The sequence below is a fragment of the Camelina sativa genome, chromosome 15 (genome assembly GCF_000633955.1).
Source record: "Camelina sativa cultivar DH55 chromosome 15, Cs, whole genome shotgun sequence".
NCBI classification, from domain to species: domain Eukaryota; kingdom Viridiplantae; phylum Streptophyta; class Magnoliopsida; order Brassicales; family Brassicaceae; genus Camelina; species Camelina sativa.
The window spans coordinates 23,152,204-23,171,203 of record NC_025699.1 but is presented as its reverse complement, the minus strand read 5'-3'; the positions used below and the strand labels follow the sequence as shown (position 1 = coordinate 23,171,203).

Here is a 19,000-nt window from a genome sequence, read left to right as displayed (position 1 = left end):
TTTATTCCTAGTTCAGCTTATGATAGTGCTCTGGCAAGGAATAGACGTCTGCTTAAACCTACTCTCCAAGACCGTGGGCGTGTCTTAACTGCCCTACCTGCTCAATGGGAGCTTTACGACAGGGTGCACGGTCGAATTCTGGATGATAGTTATGTTCAATTCAGGTTTAGTTCAGAGAGTGACTTAGCCTCTGTTCTCAGAAGGGGACCCTGGGTGTTTGAAAAATGGTTTGTTGCTCTTCAAAGGTGGGAAGACTTTCCTGGAGAGGATTTCCTTACATCTATTGACCTGTGGGTTCAAATCAGAGGTATCCCCCTTCCTTATGTCTCTAACACAACGGTTAGGTTCATTGCTAATACTCTTGGTGAGGTTGTTGCCTTGGATTTCAATGATGAGACTACTACACAGATAGCCTTTATCAGGGTAAAGATTAGATTTGAACTTACAAACCGACTTCGCTTCTTTAGAAAGGTCAGATTTGAAACTGGAGAAAGAGCCATGATAGGTTTTGAGTATGAAAAACTCAAAAAAGTATGCACCAACTGTTGTCGCTTCAATCACGACTTGGCTCACTGTCCGTATCTTGCTCCTCCGGCTTTTGATGATGATTACCTCGATGTTCCTCTGGCTCCTGGTCAGGAAGAAGAAGTGTTATCCGTCACAGCAGCTGTACTGGAGACATTAAATCAGATCAGAGCTCCGCAATCTCTTCCTATTCCCCTATCTCTCAGCCGCCGAGACCTGCTTCTCCAGCGCCGAATCTTGAGGAGTTTTTAGCTGCTAACCCTCTCCAATGTTTCCCGTCTTCAAGTTCAGCCTCCATCAAAATCTCATCAGATTCTCTGTTTTCTAAAACTGGAAATCCAAAAGAAAATTATGAAATTGGTGAGAGCTCGAAGAGGAAAAAAGGGAAACAGGTGCACATGGAGACTGATAGGAACACACGTCAATGCAGAAAGGATCCAGGACTGAGGTTCTATCCGGTTTTACCATAAACCTCTAAGGAAAATGATTAACAAGTCAGGAATCTCAGGAACTAATAGCCTTTATTTCTGAGATTCTTCTTTTTGGTTTAATCCTTTTGTAGGATGTGTCTTGCTTTAGTTTTTTTTATGTTGACAATGGTGTTTGGTTCACCTCTTGGTGCCTTGGCTATGGTTATTTTGATGAAGGTAAAGGTCGTGGAAGAAATTCATGAAGACCTTTGATGACTGTTTTTTGAAGATGATGTGGTGAGATGTAAGGTTCTGTCATTCCTCTTTACTTATGAAGTATGCTTTAAGACCGGCTGCAATGAATTACATTGTTTTGATGGTCTTAATGAGAGAGTGATGAAGACAGACTTACTTCACTAGCATCTACCTTATTTTAGCAGTTATGTTGTAGTTTAAATCTGCTGTGTTTCCAAGCTTGTTGTAATAACTTGACTCTCCAACTTGGTTTCTTCTCTGATGGATGTAACAGTATAAGCTTATATATAAGATGAACTTTTTGGAAAAAAAAAAAAAAAGATCCATTTAAAAATGATTTTAAACATATTACGCACTTTTCCTGAAGTCCACATTGTTCATCGTTGTATAGTTGTACACTTAAGCCTTATATTGCTTGCTTAGATGCTGGTTGAAATTTCACTTCTGTAGTTTCGAAAGATTCTTCAAATAGTAGTTTGTCATGAATGTCATAATCACTCCTAAACAAATATGCAAAAGTACTGAATGAAATATTGAGGATATTTTTCCTATGGTACCCTTCTGCAAAAACAATATATGATGCCAATATAATCATATTTGAAATCACTACATCTGTATCTTCTGCATCCACGCCAGCTATTACCAAAGAGTAATATAAATCTTCTTTTATAGCGTTTTCTTCTTCATTAATAAATTCTTCTATTGTAAATGTGTAAAACAACTTCTCAATCTCTCTTTCTGTTTGAATAATTTTACCTTCATAAACATGATTAGAGCCACTTTCTATATTAACTTCAAATGAATGCATCACCGTATTCATCAATGTAGACCAAAATGAAGGGATCATTTTTTTTTGTTTGAACAAATAAAAAATGAATTTAAACTATTAATAAATATATACCCCTGATTTTTCACTGTAACCGTGAAGCGTGAACATGTGTTACCAAGAGTTACATCGTTTAGTATATTACTCCTCATAACATGCATATGCACCAGAGTATATAGCTTTTTTATTAGAACTATATGGTTAATAATATATATGTTCGATTTTGGTGTCTATATTAATATAACCGACACTAAATAGTCACGATGGTTGATTACAACTGTTCATATTGATGACTGTTCATTATTAGCATTTCTTTCTAAGTATAAATAGAATATCGAATTAAAACTGCCATTTTATAAAAAGTTTAAAAATGACAACGTTCTATTACTGAAGTATACAATTTTGTTGATAAATGTATTAGAGAGGAATCTTCCAACATAATTTCAAGTGATTTAACAGTAGATGTTAATAGCATCAAACCTGTGGAACTAATAGTTTGTAATCAGCAAGGTAGATTTAACTAAATTTACTTTTGCATTATTTATAGAATTTATAGAATACTATTCTTAAAATTACTTTTAACAGTTAATTATTTTTGGTATACTTAAATTTATTATCATGAATCTAACAGTGAAAGATAAAAACTTAAATATGATCGATCACTAACAACATGATAGCTGGCGGATCAAAACTTCTTATAATTTAGTTGTTAAGTTATTATGAAATTTTTTTAACAAAGTTTTTTGTTATCTTATTTGAAAAATTTTCCACTACAACATGATAAATTATTGTTTGTAACAGATAAAAAAAAATATTATTATGGATTGTAAGATGGAAGTGGGAAGTAGTTCTAAACAATCAAAGATAATTGGTTAGTACTTATGGATTTTGATATATAAATTTTATTTTTTAAATGTTACAAAATTAATTACTTTAAACAATTTTCAGATTGTCAAGTTCATACAATATCAAATGTCAGCACTCAAACAAGTGAAAAACGTAAGTAAGAATATAAATATAATTTAAAACTATTCTTTTGAGTTCCATTATAAAATAAATAATTAGTTTATATACAATTTTTATTAGAAAAAAAGGTCACCATCTAAAAAAATTCCAGAAAATATTTTAATGCAATGTGGAGATTGTAATGCTTGGATTTGGTTATACAAAAGTTCAGAACAAGATCCAGTTACTAAACGTCCATTATTTTCAATCTGTTGCAAGGTCTTGTATCACTACCAATTCCCAAGGAGCCTCCATCCGTACTAAAGAAACTTCTAAATGATCCATTGTTTCTTAGAAATATACGAGCTTATAACTATATTCTTGCTTTCATTTCTATGGATGCAAAAATTGATTACTCGGTCCAAAATACATATGGATTGTACTGTTATAATATACATGGAGAAAATTATCATAGAATAGGATCCTTATTGCCAGGTGAAGGAGAGGATCCTAAATTATCTCAAATGTATATATTTGATACAGCAAATGATTTAAAAAATCGACTTGCAGTGATGAATTGAGATGAAACTGATCAGCTTGATGAACAAACAGTATTATTGCTAATACAAATGGTTGATGAATTTAATGTTCAATCAAAAGTATTTAGAAAAGCAAGAGATAGGTATGAGAATACTGGTGAAGAAGATTTTCAAATTCATCTAATTGGATATGATAAAAATAAAAGACAGTATGAGTTGCCTTCGACAAATGAAATAGCTGCTTTAGTTGTTGGTGGCTTTAGTTCCACAATGGGAGAGAAAGACATAATTTTACAACTGAAATCTGGAATTTTACAACGAATTTGGAGTACACATCCACTTTATATGACTTTGCAATATCCTTTATTATTTCCATATGGTGAAATTGGATTTTACGAAGGTATACGATATAAATGTACTTCAGCTGAAAAAGGACAAAGAGAATTTATATCAATGAGAGAATATTACATGTACCTTATACATTCACGGTCATGTGTATATTCGGCTATAGTTAAAAGTGGGAGATTGTTTCATCAATTTATAGTAGATGCTTATACAACAATAGAATCATACCGTCTACAGTGGATAAGACTAAATAAAAAAACAATAAGAACTGATATATATAATAATGTTAGAGATGCTGTAACAAGAGGTGACAATGATGCACGAAGTATTGGAAAGCGTATAGTGTTACCATCTTCCCATACAGGCAGTCCAAGATACATGGCTGAAAAATATCAAGATGCTATGGCTCTTTGTCGATGTTTTGGAAACCCATATTTGTTTATTACAATGACTGCAAACCCAAAATGGGAAGAGATTATTGAGTTCTTATATTTAACTGGTGATTCGTCAGGAAATGCTAGACCTGATGTTGAATCATGAGTATTTCATATGAAATTAAGACAACTTGTTAATGATATTGAAAAAAAAAGTTTTTTTGGACCAACCAATGGAGGTATATAACATTAACTTTTTATTTTATTTATTACTTTTCTATTTTTTTTTAATTTATTGTCTTTTTTATAGTTGTTTATACTATTGAATTCCAAAAACGTGGACACCCGCACGCACATATACTTATTTGGTTAAAGGCAGATCTTAAAAATCCAACATCCGAAGATATTGCTAACTTTGTATCTGCTGAATTACCTGATGTGAATAGTGATTCAGATGGATAAAAATTGGTAGAACAACACATGATTCACGGACCATGTGTGCTAGATCGACCTACTAATTCTTGTATGAAAAATGGAGTTTGAAGTAAAAGATATTCACGTCAGTTTTGTTGTTCTTCTTCAGTTGATAAAGATGGTTATATAATTTACCAAAGGAGAAATATCATCTCAAGATTTATACTTAAGGGAGATATAAGGTTAGATAATCGCTACGTCGTTCCTCACAATTTAGAACTATTAAAAAATACAAAGCTCATATCAACATTGAGTTTTGTAACAAGACGAGTGCTATTAAATATTTATTTAAATATATTACTAAAGGAGTTGATAAGGCGACAATGGTAATTAAGAAGAAAAGCAAATCAAATGATAAAGATTTAAGTGATGAGAAGAACATAGATTCGGTAAATGAGATAGATAATTATCTTGATTGTAGATATGTATCTGTCTGTGAAGCAGCCTGGCGAATTTTCAAATTTGAAATACATCACCAAGATTAGCCTGTTCAAAGACTTAGTATTCATTTACACAATCAACAACAATGTATTTTTAGATACAATGATTCTCTAGACACAATAGCCGCAAATGTGAAGTATCTACAAAGAATAAACTTAAAATTGAGCACCTGTCTCAATTTCTATTATTAAATGCTCAACAAAAGCAAATTTAGGAGGTTGTTATTGGTTCAGTACAAAATAAACAAGGTGGTTTATTTTTATTATATGGCCCAGGTGGAACAGGTAAAACATTTGTTTACAACACTATCATCAATCGCCTACGTTCAGAAGAACGAATAGTTATTCCAGTAGCATCTTCCGGTATTGTGCCCATTCAAGATTTACATACCTTTATCTCCAATGGATGATTATGTGTGTGAGATCAAAGCAAATACTTTATTAGCAAATTTACTTATTGAGACGGAACTTATTATTTGGGATGAAGCTCCAATGACACATAAATATGCTTTTGAAGCTCTAGATAGATCTTTGAGAGATGTAATGATGAGTAGTGATCCAAATTCTGATATGAAGCCTTTTGGTGGCAAAACAGTTCTGTTTGGAGGTGATTTTCGACAAACATGACCTATTATTCATCAAGGGAGCAGACAAGTGTTGCAGCCTCAATCAACCGATCATATTTTTGGAATTATTTTCAATTTTTCATTCTATCAATTAATATGTGATTAAGACAATCAGAAATAGATTTTGCAAAATGGATTTTGGAAGTTGGTAACGGTACTGCTAAAAAAGTGGATGATTTATTAGAAGAATATTCAGAAGTTGACCAAATAATTGTGGATGATGGTTTATTACTAAAAGCTAAAGATGATAGTATCTCAGCCATTGTAAAACATGTTTAGCCAGCATTTGAGCAAAACCATGCCAATCCAAATTATTTGAAAGAAAGAGCTATACTTACTCCAAGAAATGATATTGTCGATGAAATTAATAACTTTATGTTAGATTGGGTACCTGGTAACACAAAGGTGTACAACAGTGCAGATTCAGTTAGTAATAACGAATACGAAGGGACTGACAGATTCAGTTAGTAATAACGAATATGAAGGGACTGATTTTGGTATAGATTATCCAGTAGAGTATTTAAACACTATCAATCTAACAGGATTTCCACATCATAAATTATATCTTAAAGTTAATACACCTATCATGCTTATTCGTAATATTTGTCAACGAGATGGGTTATGTAATGGAACACGGTTAATATTTCTTCGAATGGGTCATAGAGTGATAGAGGCTAAAATAATTTCTGGCACAAACATGGTAATATAGTACTTCTTCCAAGAATTATACTATGTCAAACTGATGGAAAGATTCCGGTTGTTATACGAAGAAAGCAATTCCCAATTAGAACTTGTTTTGCAATGACGATTAACAAAAGTCAAGGACAAAGTTTAAGCAGAGTCGGATTGTTTCTTCCTAAACCTGTTTTTAGTCATACATGAGAAGGTGTCTAATGATGATAAATATAGTCAGAAGGGCTGAAAATTTATCAAGGCCATAAATCTAATGATGATAAGAGTTCAGTATGTAATATTGTTTACAAGGAAATATATAATAATTTATAAATTCTATATTTTTTTAGAAAAAAACATTGCCTATAACAGTAAAACAATCCACTAAATTCACCGGTTTTCCTATTATTTTAAATTATTTTGTAAACTTTTAAAAAATTTAGTTGCTTTTCAAAGTTACGACAACAAAACAGAGTTTTCTTAACTATATATCACGACCCCCTAGACAAGAAACGTTGGCGCTGAGAGAGTAAAGGAAGCACGACTACAGACTTTGATGGCTGAATTTGATAGATTAAAGATGAAGGATACCGACACAATTGATGATTTTGTCGGAAAACTCTCTGAAATCTCTACCAAATCAGCATCCTTGGGAGAGGTTACTGAAGAAACAAAGATTGTCAAGAAATTCCTAAAGAGCTTACCAAGAACAAAGTATATACATATAATTGCAGCAGTCGAACAGGTTCTTGGTCTTAAAACAACAACGTTTGAAGACATTGTTGGAAGATTAGAAACCTATGAAGAGCGAATCCAAGAAGAAGAAGATTCACAAGATGGTCCGAGCAAACTTTTGTATGCAAACGCTCCTCCACAAGATGGTCAGGGGAAGCTTATGTATACAAACACAGCTCCACAGATGCAGAAATCTTTCTATGATGGAGGTAGAGGAAGAGGCTCAGGCCGTGGTCGTGGTAGGGGTTGCGGAAGATTCAACAATGGTCGCTTTGGCTATCAATCAACAGAGTTTGGTTATCAACAAAGGGACAAGACTAACATAACCTGTTTTCAGTGTGATAAACTAGGACATTACACCTCCGAGTGTCCAGATCGTTTGCTTAAGTTGATTAAGCTTCAAGAATTGTAGGAGAAAGAAGAGGAAGACACACATGAAGCAGAATCTCTTTTGATGCACGAGGTGGTGTATCTCAACGAAAAGAATGTGAAACCAAAAGAACTTGAAACATCCTTAGACAAGGTTTGGTATCTTGATAATGGCGCCAGCAATCACATGACAGGAAAAATGTCATGGTTTAGCAAGCTCGACACAAGAATCACGGGAAAGGTATTTTGGTGATGATTCACTTATCGATATAAAAGGTAAAGGCTCGATCCTGTTTATCACTAAGAACGGTGAACAAAAGATATTGACAGAGGTTTATTACATTCCTCTTAAAAGCAATATCATCAGCATAGGACAAGCTACTGAGTTTGGATGCGATGTACGAATGAGAAAAGACTTTCTAACTTTGCATGATAGTGATGGAAACCTATTGGTAAGAGCTACTTGGTCAAGAAACAGGCTTTATAAGGTGAATTTGGAGGTCGAGAATTCAAGATGTCTGCAGATTGCAGGTTCAAATGACTCAATAAAGTGGCACGCTCGATTAGGACACATCAACTACGAAACCATCAAAAGGATGGTAGTAAAGAATTAGTTACTGGGATACCAAGTGCTCCAAAAGGAGGAGAAACATGTGCTTCATGTTTATTTGGAAAGCAAGCGAGACAAGCATTCCCGAAGTCAACATCCTATCGAGCAAAACAAGCCTTAGAGCTTGTTCATGGGGATCTTTGTGGACCTATTTCTCAAAATACAGCTGCGCAAAAGAGGTACATCTTTGTGTTGATTGATGACTACTCTCGCTATATGTGGTTGATTCTCTTGAAAGAGAAGAGTGAGGCGTTTGAGAAGTTCAAAAAATTCAAATCCGCTGTTGAACTTGACACTGGAAACACTATCAAGGCGTTTCGAACAGAAAGAGGAGGAGAATTTATATCTCAAGAGTTTCAATTGTTTTGCAAAAAAGAAGGAATCAACAGACACCCTACAGACCTCAACAAAACAGAGTAGTTGAGAGACGGAACATAACACTTTTAGGGATGACTCGAAGCATTCTAAAGCACATGAACATGCCAAACCAAATTTGGGAACAAGAGTATTGGAGAATCTAACACCATACGAAGCACTTAAGAAGAAGAAACCAAATTTGGAACATCTCTGTGTAGGGCTGGGCAAAATAACCGATAACCAAATAACCGACCGAAACCGAACCGAAAAAAACCAAACCGAACCGAACCGAAATTCTTCAAATACCCGAATGGTTAGTAAAAATCTATATCCAAACTAACTGAAACCGAACCGAACCGAACCGACAATTAAATGGTTAACCGAAATATCCGAAAACCTAGAAGATATCAAATATTATATACTTAATATTATGCAAAACTATAAAATAAACTTAAAATATAAATTATTTCTAGATTCAAAACAATTAAATATTTTAAATAATCAATATATGTAAATGTTATTATTTTGAATTTACAAAGTTAAATACTATTTTGTAAAATTGAATCCATATTTTTCCCTTTTTTGTATTTTTGTTATTGTATATTTGGTTAATTTTGGTTATATTCGGTTAGTTTTGGTTATATTTGGTTTATTTGGTTAATGTTAATATAATTTATGTTAGTTATGGTTATTTATTTAAATAACCAAACCGAAACCGAACCGAAAGAAACCGAACCGAACCGAACCGAAATTTCAAAAATATCCAAATGGTTACTATATTACTATATCCAAAATAACCGAAACCGAATACAACCGAACCGAAACCGAATGGTTAACCGAATGCCCAGGCCTATCTCTGTGTGTTTGGCTGTATTTGTTTTGCAAAAACTGAGACTCCACACCTCAAGAAGCTGGATGACAGATCACAAATGCTTGTCAACCTTGGAACAGAACCTTGTTCTAAAGCATATCGACTTCTTGATCCTATTAATCGGAAAATTATTGTAAGTAGGGATGTTGTCTTTGATGAAAACAAGAGCTGGATGTGGAGAAATTTAGAAGAATCATCTTTGGATTCAGGGATGTTCACTCTTAACTTTGGAAATTTCGGGAACAATGGGATTAGAGAGGAAAACGTGACTGCAGAAACATAGGAAAACAGAGAGAGTGATAGAGAAAAAGATGACGCAGGCGATGAATCTGGTGATGAATCTGTTGGGGAATTAGAACCGGTGATGGTAGAAGTACAAGAACCATCTCAACCAGCTGTTGTGTTAAGGAGATCAGCTAGACAACCTGGAAAACCAAGTTATTTGAAAGATTACGTTTTGTTAGCAGAACTTGAGGGAGAAATGTTGTTACTTACTATCAATGGAGAACCGTCATTATTTGAAGAAGCAATGGAGCTAAAAGTATGGAGAGATGCGTGTGAGGAAGAAATTGCATCAATTACCAAGAATAAAACATGGAGTCTCGTTGATCTTCCGATAGGATGTAAGGAAATTGGTTTAAAATGGGTGTTTAAAATTAAACGTAACTCTGAGAATAACATAAACAAGTACAAAGCAAGGCTGGTGGCAAAAGGCTATGTACAAAGACATGGAATAGACTTTGATGAAGTGTTTGCACCTGTGGCTCGTATTGAAACGATACGCTTCATCATTGCTCTAGCAGCTTTGAATGGATGGGAAATACATCATCAGGATGTTAAAACTGCATTTCTTCATGGTGAGTTAAGAGAAGATGTGTATGTTAGTCAACCAGAAGGTTTTGTTACTCAAGGGAAGGAAGAGAAGGTTTATAAGCTACACAAAGCCCTCTATGGTCTAAAGCAAGCTCCAAGGGCTTGGAACACTAAGCTAAATAAAATCCTGTTAGAATTGAAGTTTGAAAAGTGCTCCAAGGAACCCTCCTTATACAGAAAGCAAGAACGAGGACACCTTCTCATTGTGGCTGTTTATGTGGATGACTTGCTTGTTACTGGCCCTAGTTTAGAGACCATACTCGATTTCAAAAGGGGAATGACAAAGAAGTTTGAAATGAGTGATTTAGGGAAGCTTACGTATTATCTTGGTATAAAAGTATTTCAAGAGAAGGATGGAATNTAGAAGAATCATCTTTGGATTCAGGGATGTTCACTCTTAACTTTGGAAATTTCGGGAACAATGGGATTAGAGAGGAAAACGTGACTGCAGAAACATAGGAAAACAGAGAGAGTGATAGAGAAAAAGATGACGCAGGCGATGAATCTGGTGATGAATCTGTTGGGGAATTAGAACCGGTGATGGTAGAAGTACAAGAACCATCTCAACCAGCTGTTGTGTTAAGGAGATCAGCTAGACAACCTGGAAAACCAAGTTATTTGAAAGATTACGTTTTGTTAGCAGAACTTGAGGGAGAAATGTTGTTACTTACTATCAATGGAGAACCGTCATTATTTGAAGAAGCAATGGAGCTAAAAGTATGGAGAGATGCGTGTGAGGAAGAAATTGCATCAATTACCAAGAATAAAACATGGAGTCTCGTTGATCTTCCGATAGGATGTAAGGAAATTGGTTTAAAATGGGTGTTTAAAATTAAACGTAACTCTGAGAATAACATAAACAAGTACAAAGCAAGGCTGGTGGCAAAAGGCTATGTACAAAGACATGGAATAGACTTTGATGAAGTGTTTGCACCTGTGGCTCGTATTGAAACGATACGCTTCATCATTGCTCTAGCAGCTTTGAATGGATGGGAAATACATCATCAGGATGTTAAAACTGCATTTCTTCATGGTGAGTTAAGAGAAGATGTGTATGTTAGTCAACCAGAAGGTTTTGTTACTCAAGGGAAGGAAGAGAAGGTTTATAAGCTACACAAAGCCCTCTATGGTCTAAAGCAAGCTCCAAGGGCTTGGAACACTAAGCTAAATAAAATCCTGTTAGAATTGAAGTTTGAAAAGTGCTCCAAGGAACCCTCCTTATACAGAAAGCAAGAACGAGGACACCTTCTCATTGTGGCTGTTTATGTGGATGACTTGCTTGTTACTGGCCCTAGTTTAGAGACCATACTCGATTTCAAAAGGGGAATGACAAAGAAGTTTGAAATGAGTGATTTAGGGAAGCTTACGTATTATCTTGGTATAAAAGTATTTCAAGAGAAGGATGGAATCATATTAAGACAAGAAAGCTATGTGAAGAAAATTTTTGCTGAGACAGGAATGAGTGACTGCAATTCTGTCCTTATCCCGATGGAGTTTGGTTTGGAGCTTTGTAAAGCAAGACATGAAAAGCAGATCGATGAGAAGAACTATCGTAGAATCATCGAGTGCCTTAGATACTTGCTTCATACACGGCCTGATTTGTCATATCCTGTTGGAGTTTTGAGCAGGTATCTGCAGGAACCGAGAGAGTCACATGGAGTCGCACTTAAGCAAGTTTTAAGATATCTGTGGGGAACATGCTCTCATGGTCTCTATTTCAAGCGTGGGAACAAAACAGGTTTGATAGGATTTAGTGATAGCAGCTTGAGTGTTGATCTGGATGATGGGAAGAGTATTGCAGGTCATATTTTCTATTTTAATGAATGTCCTATCACTTGGTGTTCTCAGAAGCAACAAGATGTAGCTCTTTCTTCTTGTGAAGCAGAATTCATGGCTGTTACGGAGGCAGCTAAGCAGGCTATTTGGCTACAAGATATTTTTGCAGAAATTAGTGGAGCTGAGAGCGAATCAGTAACAATTCGAGTTGATAACAAGTCTGCTATCGCACTCACTAAGAACCCTGTCTTCCACGGACACAGCAAGCACATTCACCGGCGATACCACTTCAATTAGAGAATGCATTGAAAATGGACTAGTTGTAGTCGAGCATGTTCCCGGAGTTGCACAGAAAGCTGACATTCTCACAAAAGCACTTGAGAAGAATAGATTCAAAGTAATGAGAGGTCACATAGGTGTGCAAGAAGTCATGAAGAAGAGTTTCAAGTTTATGGGAGAGATTGTTGGATAAGCTTGAGGTTAACTTGAGGAATAAGTTAATGACTTAACCGAGCAATGGTTAAGGAGGATAAGATCAAATATGTTTAGGAGATATCTAAGCATAGAAGGATTCCTATTAGGATTTGGTTTTGGTGTTTTTGGTGTTATATAAATAGAGGTGTTATATTGAGAGAATAATGTATGAGCTTGAGAGAGAGAGATTGAGAGGCTTTGTTTTGAGAGAGTTTCCAAGCTAATAAAAGGAGTGCTTTTATAAATCTTAATCTTGATATTCAAATTCTATACATTCCCTGACACTTTTCCAAAATTCAATCATTTATAAACATAATTTCCGCCATTTCACATCCATTCAATACTAATCATTTAGCCAAAAGACACATACAAATTCCACCAAAATGACTCTGCAAGTATTCAAATTTTAAAGGGGTAAATATGGGAAACCATCAAAGAGGGATCAACTTGTTTAACAATCATATCAGCAAGAGCAGTTCCAACGACGATAGCATACTCCTTGGCCAAGAAATAAGCTTTCACTTCCATATCAAACAATATCGTGGCCAAACACGTTACATCTCCTTCACTCAATATCATTTTTCAAGAACTCAATTCCACAGAAATGGAAACTTTACTATAGAGACCGAAGCAAGTGAAGAGAGAGAGAGAGAGAGAAGAACCTTTCAAATTGTATAGAAGGAGGCTTGGTCGCCATGGATTCTTGTGAAACTCCTCCCGGCATTTGAGTCGCAGCAGCAGAGATTCTCACAAAGCTCCTAAGAACAACCGAGAAGCGACCTGAAGAATATCTGGGAGTCCGAGGAGTGTGTTGTTACGTGGTTACAAGAAAATCATACCTGCCCATGTTGTCGATTTAAATTACCTAATGTTGTAAATTAAACTAATTATGTTGTAATTATACTATTTATTCTATCAATCAACTGTAATTGTATTATATGCATTCTAAAACAATTAAAAAAGTAGAAAAGAATTTATATATTGTGTATTATAAAACCACATATATATGTATAATGTAATGTCTATGTAATATTACTTTTTTGACAAACTGATGTCTATATTACTTTATTATTTAATATAAAAACATACTTTAATGATATATTTGAATTGACCATTTATTAAAAAACATAAATATATAATATAAATGAACAATTCAATATGTGCAATATCATCAGTCTAAAATGAAATCACATTACGTAATCAAATTGATCATTTTATCAAAAACAATAATAAAAGCATATCGAGACAAAGAAGGAATCATACATGATAAGTGTATGTGTCCGATTGTTAACAAAAATATATGTTCCTAAAAAATATATCTACGCATGTTTCCTGTTTCGATGTTGGTTTTTAATAGAAGCATGTTTGTTTTGTTTATACGTTTAAAGATTATGTGCGAGGCCACAAAGTACCCATAAATACGCACCTATCACCATAACCATCATAAGCTACAAGTATTATTGCTTCTTAGACGTTATGATCGGTCACTTATTGATTTTCCGGGAATACCTAAGTTAGACGACAATTTAATAGCAAGGTTATCAAACTCAATAATAAGAGAGCAAAAGAGTTATGACATTGATAAACTTAAGTTATATTAGAGGAATTTAATAATATAAATAAACAATTTAACATGTACCATATCATTTTTAGTCTAACATGTATTATAAAAATGAGCTCCCGCGCTACATCGCGCGGGTTCAATTCCTAGTTTAAGTAGAGTCCACAACTAATATTTACAATAACAGTGGATTGGTTACATATTTTAAAAACATCACTCCAATAACAATAAATGTTAGAAGATTATTTTAAAAAATGAATAACATAAAATTGTCATTTTAATGCTTTCAGAACAAGAAAAGAAAAAATTGTCATTTTGATACAAATTATTTTAAATCCTTGATCAAATACATCCCTTTAGTTAATCAGGATTAATGAAAAAAAAGAAGAAGCAAATATCCTTTTATACTCTTCTGACCTCTCTAAACTAACTTATATTTTTCAAGGTTCCTGATTCAAATATACAGTCACAACTTGAAGTCACGGTAACTAATAGCTTATGAGACAGTAACAGACGAATAGCCAAAATTTAAGAAGGCATGTCGGACATGTAAGAACGAATGTCGAGACCACCTTTTGACAGACCGAATTTGTAACGAAGCGGCAATCATCCCCATCCTATGACACTCGGTGAAATAAGTTGCGTCTTGTGTGGCTTACAAGACTGGTAAAAAACTATTCTATTAATCACGTTTTGTTTTATCTAATTATATTAGATTGGTCTTTCATTAAAAGTTTAAGAGTACAATGTGATTAATCCATTTAACTTACAACACCATTATAAAAAAGCTAATCTGATATAATGTACTAACAAAAATATTTTCTTGTTCCTATAGTAAAAGTTGGTCTAATTAGAATTGACTGTAATTTGAAGAAGGTTCATTGCTAGGTGACTAAAAACTCTCAAGAAGATTTTCAATGATCATAACTTCATAAGTCAAGATGGTGCAGTTGTTGTTAACACAACTATAAAACTCGTTAAATTGATGCAACTGTAAAATTATGTTGTAAAGGGACATGTATTTTACTATGTTTAAACAAGCTTTAAAACAAACTCACGGCATGTCAGAGTCTCCGGGAATGTTCTTTAAAAGTCCATTTGTAGTGAGTTTGACCAAAATAGGGGGAGGTTCATACATCTTTCATCTTTGTACTATCTCTCTTCTTTCTTGTGTACTTCTCTGTTTCTCCTTTGTACTTGGTTTGGTTTGTCCAGTACATCCAAACTTCTCAAAAATGTTCGGTACAACAAATTTTCTATTATCTTATAATTTTCTGCCTCTTCTAGGTTTGATTGGCCTCTAGATTAGTATGTAAATCGCATAAGAAATGGCCAGTTTAGCAGTGTGTTATCAAGAAAGAAGACAAGGCAAAAGGAAAGAAATATAGGCATGGAGAAAAAAGGAATTTAGTACACTAATAATAATCAAATAGAATGAGAAAGGAAGCCACAAAAGTATCTGCAAACAAAATGAATCCTGCTGCTATCTCATCTCAAGCTCTCTCAGTACAGTAGTATCCTCTCCACCACAAGATAATAAATCCCAAAAGAATTCAGTCCCAAGCAATACAATGGAACAAACAAGAGACGACGACATAATAATAAATGCAAGGAACACTTCTGTGGTGGCCAAAAGACTCCACTTAGATCATAAACCAAACGAGCACAGATCCAAATACTAAGCTCGATACCATCTTGCTAGCTCCATTCTGCAAAACATAAGGTTTTTATATCAGCATTTCAGTTTATTATATAATAAACAGCATTTCAGTTTCTTATATAATAAACAGCATTTCAGTTTATTGCACATTTCAGCATCACCTTAATTTCAAAATTGGACTTTTCTGGTATTACTAAATTAATCCTGGGATAAATTTGAAAAGATCCTAAAATCTAGGGGCTGAAAAACTTAAAATAATCTTGGGACAGCAGATATTAAGACAATCCGTCCATCACGCTTAACGACTATATTTTATTACTATAAACTTAGATCTACTTTGGTCCAAAAGCATATTGCCACGTGGGATTATTTACTATTCACGTGCAGACTGACAAAGTCACGTGATTATTGCACCCACGCGCCGCGGCTCGGATCCGAAAATCTCGAGGCAGACAGACCAAAATCATCAAGACCGATACGGGCGCACATTATCGTCGACTAGCATTCTCTTGCTAAATTGAGCTAAACATGTTTTTCACTTTTTTCTAGTTCAAACTGGTTTAGATCTAATCAGTTTCAGACAAATCAAGCAAGAAGTCAAAGCATCTCAGATCTCAAACACATTGTACAAGATCTAGAAGAATGAGTTTACAAACCTGGTCGTTTACATCGGTGGAAGGGCCAGGACCAGGAGAGGTCGACTCGGTGCTAGGTCCAGGAGCATCGCTAGACGGAAGAGGTGGGCTAGACGACGGGGAAGGAGATGGAGAATCTGGCTTCGTGGTCGGTGCTGCAGCCGGAACTTGAGCAGGAGGGGAAGCTAGAGGAGCTGGAGGAGGAGTAGCAACGGGAGGAGGAGTTGCTGGAGGAGGAGAAGCGACGGGAGGAGGAGGAGAAGAGACTGGAGGAGGAGTTGCTGGTGGAGGAGAAGCAGGAGGAGGAGATGAGACTGGTGGTGGTGGGTTAGCTGGAGGAGGAGCAGTGGTGACTGGAGGAGGAGAAGTTGTGACTGGTGGTGGTGCTGAGACGGGAGGAGGAGTAGCTGTTGGTGGAGGAGTTGTTGTAGTTGGTGGTGCTGGTGTGGCGGTTGGTGGCGAAGTTGGAGCTTGGCCAGTGACGCCGGCGACGAGGACGATGCAGATCACAGCGATAGCGAAAGATCGAGCCATTTTTGCTTCTTCTTTTTTTATTTTCTCTGAGTGAGTGAGTGAGGAAATGTAAAAGGAGGAAAGTGAAGGATTTATTTAAATAGAAAAAAGTGGGAATTATTATCAAAACGCAGATACATGGCGTCGTATTGAAGTTGGTTCTTTTAGTAGTGTATAATAATAATACCCCATGATGCCATGTGAGAAGTTGGCGGTGCTAGATCTGTTGACACGTTGGCGAGTCCTTCATTTAACCAAATTATGATGGGATGTGGGATGTGGGATGTGTATGAGTTGTACTAATCACAATATAAAACTTTTAAGTTACTCTTTATTCCAAACATGTAAGTAACAACAAAAGTTATTTTAAAACAAAAATTTGTAATGAATGTTACAAGTTAGCTTTATTTCTTTAAAAGTTTTTTTCTTATACCACATTAACTAGATTATGACCCGCGATATACCATATACCACGAGACAAGTTTTTTTCTATTTTTCTATTAATGTATTATTTTAATACTAATTTTGCTAATGTACTCTTTTGTTAATTTTAGATTATGACTCGCAGTATACCGCACAACAATTTTAGATTATGACTCGATTATGCTCTGTGATATACCGCACAATTTTTATTTGATACAATCTTAATTAAATCAGTTTGACTCGACATATTTTATATGGTGTTGTTAAAATAGTACAATAAGGATTAAACCCGTATTGAAATATCATATTAATGATATTTTATTTTTTATTATTATCAATTCAATCATATAATGTCATATAACCCATCATGTAATATAACTCGTTTGTGTTATTTTAAAATTTTAGTATGTTTAAATATTCATAATTTGAAGATTTTATCAAGTTTAGATATATCAGTTATAAATTATAATTTTTTTAAAATTCTATAATTTACTATATACGGTAAATTTACTATATATGTATGTTGAACACACACTTTTTATATTAATTGAGTAATATATGTTCATTTTAAAAAAATTCAAAATCACAATATATGCAGAAAAAATATACATTTCTATTAACTTTATGTATTATATGATGATTCACTACATTTAAATTTTAAAATAAAAAAAAAGATGATAGGAGAATAATTTTTTTAATATGAAATAAATATTCTAACTATTTATATTAATTATAGAATATTATATATATGAATATTTAAAATATTTTAATTCTGTTTGGTTATAAGGATAGTAGAAAAAATTAACTAAACTTGTTTGGATATGAATATAAGCATTCAATGACATTAAATACAAAAACTTTCCAAAACAGATTTTTGAGCAAAAACTGCTGCAAAAATACTAGTATAGATTAACACTAGGATATTCATTGTTCAACATGCACAATTATGAAAAATACCAAACAAATTTGGAAAGGGATAGAAAAAGGTTGGGAATAGTTGTCAAATAAAGAGAGAAAAAATGGAGTAAAAATGAGTAAATGAAAAGAAAAGATTGTCTTACAAACAAAGTTACAAAACTTAGTTCCTTATTTGTGAAAAAAAAAAAAACGATTTATTACAAAAATAAAGTTTGTTGTTCCTTATGAAATGAGTAAAGGGGAGAAGTGATGGAGTGTTTTTGGTGATAGCATGTCGAATGGTGGGGTTGGGTGGGGGGTTCTGTGTTTTACGATGGATGCTTTTGAACAGATCGAATAATATTTATTTCAATTATTTGATGAGTTTTTTTTTGGATTCTTATCTCGTTAGTGGCTATTATTATTCATGTGCTCTTCCAGACAGCTCAATGTTACTGCCACTTCATATATAAATGTAGGATCAATTAGGTGAATAGCCTAAAATTTGGAAGTATTTAAAATACAGCAAATTTTTTTTTTTTGGTGGCAAACGACAAAGCGAAGAATTTTTTTTTGACGAACGTGTATTTGATGAATGGGAAAACCAAAATCGTAACTATTGCTCAAGCGAACGGAAAAAAAAAACTTTTACTAAATCAAAACATGAACTATAAATGAGAAAGAAAATTTCCAAATCCAAAACCCCATGTATTTGTGGTATCATATACTCACCAAAATGATGTTGAGCGTAGGTAGCAGCTCCCTTTTCACCGAATTAACCCAAAAAGAGCTAGTATCCGAGACTATTCACCATA

At 34.2% G+C, this 19,000-nt stretch overlaps 2 protein-coding genes across 2 annotated transcripts in view; one reads left to right on the top strand and one right to left on the bottom strand.

Moving 5' to 3' along the window:
• The window catches only part of LOC104748705 (uncharacterized protein At4g02000-like), a 2,921-nt gene extending 1,480 nt beyond the window's left edge, over positions 1–1,441 (top strand). Inside the window, exons 3-4 of the mRNA XM_019236799.1 lie at positions 17–505; positions 640–1,441. Coding sequence (XP_019092344.1) covers positions 17–505; positions 640–995 — 845 coding nt within the window. The 3' untranslated portion in view covers positions 996–1,441. The remainder of the gene's footprint in view (positions 1–16; positions 506–639) is intronic.
• On the bottom strand, positions 15,443–16,936 carry LOC104747344 (classical arabinogalactan protein 9-like). Its single transcript, XM_010468971.2, has 2 exons — positions 16,374–16,936; positions 15,443–15,766 (listed from the first exon to the last, which is right to left on the bottom strand). Exons 1-2 carry the CDS (start codon positions 16,884–16,886, stop codon positions 15,701–15,703), a joined length of 579 nt encoding a protein of 192 aa, XP_010467273.1. The 5' UTR covers positions 16,887–16,936; the 3' UTR covers positions 15,443–15,700.

Bases quoted from the DNA above. Each gene is read 5' to 3' on its own strand.
- LOC104747344 (XM_010468971.2), bottom strand. From the start codon at position 16,886: ATGGCTCGATCTTTCGCTATCGCTGTGATCTGCATCGTCCTCGTCGCC. The intron at 15,767-16,373 runs GTTTGTAAACTC...TATGTTTTGCAG, and splicing joins CCACCGATGTAAACGACCAG to AATGGAGCTAGCAAGATGGT.